Raw genomic sequence first — 4362 nt, forward strand, 5'->3', positions numbered from 1 at the left:
CTATTCTATGTTAATGGAATAATACACTTTTTTATCTGATTTATCTTTTATTATGTTATAAAGAGTTACAACAGCCACTGACCCAGGTAGGCCACCAATAATTTTGTCCATGGCCGCTTGGAAGAGAGCCGGAGCCGAAGACAAACCATACGGCAGACGTCGCAAACGCACTAAGCCTTTGTGCGTAGTTAGAGTCAAGAGTGGTTGGGACTCCTCCGCCACAGGAAGTTGGAGATACGCTGCCTCCAAGTCCAAAACTGAAAACCAGCTACAACCTGCTAGAGTAGCAAAAATGTCCTCCGGTTGAGGCAAGGGATAGTGTTCCGACTGGATCACTTGATTAAGGGTTACTTTAAAGTCCCCGCAGAGTCGCACCCCACTTTTCTTCTGAATCACCACAATAGGAGTAGCCCACTGAGAGCTGGTAACGGGATAAGCAATACCTTCAGCAATCATCCTATCAATCTCATCTTCTACTGATTTACGCAACGCGTAAGGAACAGGGCGATATTTACAAAATTTTGGCACAGCATCCTCTTTTAGCACAATACGTGCCTCAACATCCTTAATTTCACCAGGACCTCCTTTGAATACAGAGGCATACTTTTGTTTCAAACCAGAAACGACTTTAGGCTCATCGGCCTTACCTAGGGTTAGGTTAGGTTCACCACCCTTAGATTTAACACTGCCTGATAGGCTATTAAAATTACAAGTAAAAATAGATTTCCAGTCAAAAGCGATATGTTGTAGCCAACTACGGCCTAGAAGCATAGGCTGGTTCGTACGATCAATCTTAACGACTATCATAGGTAACTGATAAGTCTGGTCCATGTAAGTTACTTTGACTAAAGCTTGTCCAATAACATTGACTTCATTGCCTGAATATGTAAGCAACTTGATATCTACAGTACTCAATTGTACATGAGGGAAATATTTGTTAAACAATTCTTGAGGGCACACAGTTAGTGCCGAGCCAGTATCAATTTCCATTAATACGGATACATTCTCTATTTCTAGGCTTACCTTAAAGGCAGAAACATTATCACCAGAATTCATACTGTACAAAGACAAACTTTCAAACTCCACTTCATCTGGACCATCACTAGGCCTAGGCCTATTTTCCTCTTCCATCTGATGGATTTTAAATTTACCACTTTTTATGGAATTTTTCACTGGATTTTCATTTTTGAACCTGCAAACCTTACTGATGTGACCCAACTTTTTACACCCATGGCACTTGTAATTACTATACGGGCAATTATTAGCCCTATGCTCTGGATTGCCACAACGAAAACACTTATTTATCTGAGACATATCTCCCTTCACATCACTTGAATTTGATTTAGATCCCGCACTGTGAAAATTTGAACCTCGGTTGGAAACACGTGCATTCTTCTTGACCTGAAACCTGGAAATTTCCTGAACACTTGTATTCGAGAATAGACCTGTTTGTTTCTCGGCCTGTTCAAGCCTGAGTGCAAGAGCCAACGTTATCTTCAAATCCATTTCTTCGGAAAGTAATTTTTGACGAATTGCTTCATTTTTAATTCCCGAAACTAACTTGTCTCTCAGTGCGTCCGATAAGAATGTTCCAAAATCACACGTCGAAGCCAAATGCTTCACTGCCACTACGAACTCTGCAATACTTTCAGATTGTTTCTGGCATCGACTTCCAAGATTTTGCTCAAATTATCGTAAGATTCTTCATCAATCTTCTTAGGAGAAATAAGATCGGTGAGGACGGCTAATATTTTAGGGCCTATTACAGTAATCAAGATGGAGACCTGCTTCACGTCCTTGACCTCGTTGGCCTTGAAAAAGTGTTTCAAACGTAACAAATACGAACTAATATCTTCTTCGTACGGATTAAACTCCGATATCCGACCGATACTAGACATTTCACGCACACGCGGATTTAATTTCGTCGCCAAATTTAATAACTGTATTACTCAATATTAATAAGTTAAAAGAGAACCCGATACTTGGGACAACTTACTAATTAGCATGTTAACTCCGACTGCCGTTCCACTCCGCTTCGTGCCATCGTTCCTTGTCGGTGACGTCACTCAGCAGTGCAGCCAACCACACACACGAACTCAATAATCTTCTGGCAATGTAATATAGCCTTATATATTACACTTTGGAGTTATGTCGAAGGACGTAGTGAGCGACAAGGAAGGGCCGCCGGGTCGAGTTGCGATGGTAGGTAAAACGGTAGAATGTCCTCAAGACGAAGGCACAACACTTGACACTATCTTCGTATGTTAAAATATCCTTCAGCCAAGTTCACCAATCACCAATGGGCATTGTGCTGTGCTGACCCCACTAGGTTGAATTGAAAACCCCTACTCTCTCTCTCTGTAGGCGGCAAATAAAAATGCATAAATTATGATATAGCCTAGTACAAGAAAATAAAAACATTTTCCCGAAAACTTACTCTTACTTGAAGTAAGAGAGAGGAGACAAGATTTTAAATTTAGACCCCCTTTGGGGCGGGAGGGGAGTTGGAATCATCGGTAAAAAGAATGGGGCCAACCACGCTGTTATGATAAAACATGAAGAAATAAAAGTAGTCTACACTTATTAGAAACTTTATTATTATTGTCACTTGTACCGTTTCTGCAAGAGGGGGGGGGACATAAACAGGGACCTACTAATAACTTTGATTGAAACAGTAGCCGCTAAGTATGTGCATAAGAAAAACTGTAAATAGGAATAAAACCGACAAGGCCGAAAGGCCGCTTTCTACATTTCCAGACTTGACTTGTTCTTGGTGGTGTACTCAAACAGATTGGATAGAGGGGATAAAGAAGGGTTAACCTGTGAGGTTCGGAAAGGCACGATTGGCACAACCACACGGTCAGGTATACTCCATTCAAACAGCCGTGGCACCTGACGGATTAGAAGACCCCATGAAAACCCTTGGGGCCTCCTAATCCCTCAGGTGCCACGGCTGTTTGAACGCACTATAGTAGCAGCCAGGTAGCCAGAATGCGGGAAAATTTTTCTTCCCACAAATTCCCTGCTGTGGTGCTTATTGAAGTAAGCAAGGTTTAAGTTGCGTGACAAATCTGCAGCTACGGTTACTGGGCTAGCTGCATCCAAATAAACCTATACTAACCTAACCTAACCTAACCTATCATAACCTATAATAACCTAACCTAACCTAACCTGACCTAACCCAATCTAACCTAACCTAACCCAACCTAACCTTTGAAAATACGTGATATAACCGGCAAAGGACTGTCGTGCAGAGTTGACAGGGAATTTTAAAATTCCCGTTTTCCTTCGTTCGATGGCGTCTATCTGGTCGAGTGGTTGTACCAATCGTGCCTTTTCCAAGCAGGCAAGTTGACCCTACTTATTCCGCTAAAATGATTGTGCCAATACCGCTATGGACAGAAGGTCCAACAATGTGTGCCAATCGTCCCGTTCCCACGCAAACTTCGCCTGTCAAATTCCACTGCCTCAAAGGTCAGGCCTTGTCTCGCCCTCGTCAAACATGAACCTGGCGAGTTTACGCAGTCTACGCTAAATTCCAACTGTGCGCAAATTTTGCTGTACGCAAACTTCGCAACACCTTTTTAGCGAAGTACGAATGGAGGATGAGGGGCGCGATCTTGTAGTCTTGTTACTGACTAAGACAGCCAATGGCAACTAAGGGAACTACAGTAGTTATGGTGGAATTTTTTCCTCGTAATTTACGAATTGGTCTAATCATCAGGCAAGTACTGCAGATAGACGAGGCACTCACTAGTGCGGACGTTAATCCACACCAGGGAGAACCGCATCCACAGACCATGCCTATAAATATACACAATTGTTGTATCTAACTGTAGTCTATTATAATCCCTGTCAAGTTCATTCAGATCTTGGACGAGCTTCAACTTGACACCTGCCGCCAAAATGCAGCAGGTACAACTAGAAACCGATACAACTAGACGACGACCCATAAAAACCGTAACAATGTTATTAAACACTGCAACATCGTGAAAAATGAAAAACGCTTAAAGGCAATAATCTAAACCTATACACCATAACAAAATCATTTTATTTACTACTTAACAGGTTTCAAAGAACGCTATAGCCGGTTGATTGGAGACCGATATCTTTTATCATTATATTCGTAGAAGCTGGACACAGATGCGGATGCAGATATTTGTGACGAGAAAACTTTTATTTTCTGAAACAAGAAAACATTTTTGTGAAATTGAAAAATTATTGCCGTGAAACTTTTTTTGAAATTGTTCGAGTTACAACTATCTATGACTAAGCTCACCAATCGGCCATATTTAATGTTACCTGATGTTAGGAATTTGTTAAAAAACACAGCAATTAGGTTTATGACGCATAACAGGTGGT

General features: G+C 41.5%; 1 protein-coding gene across 1 annotated transcript; it reads right to left on the reverse strand.

The window, feature by feature from the left end:
* LOC129002358 (uncharacterized protein K02A2.6-like) lies at window positions 1-1506 on the reverse strand. The gene is made up of 2 exons (XM_054430096.1): window positions 1446-1506; window positions 1-647 (listed from the first exon to the last, which is right to left on the reverse strand). Exons 1-2 carry the CDS (start codon window positions 1504-1506, stop codon window positions 1-3), a joined length of 708 nt encoding a protein of 235 aa, XP_054286071.1.
* Between the last annotated feature and the right edge of the window lie 2856 nt (window positions 1507-4362).

Source organism: Macrosteles quadrilineatus, unplaced genomic scaffold, assembly GCF_028750875.1.
Source record: "Macrosteles quadrilineatus isolate MER2022 unplaced genomic scaffold, UCM_ALF_1.0 Scaffold_9__3_contigs__length_116548681, whole genome shotgun sequence".
NCBI classification, from domain to species: Eukaryota; Metazoa; Arthropoda; class Insecta; order Hemiptera; family Cicadellidae; genus Macrosteles; species Macrosteles quadrilineatus.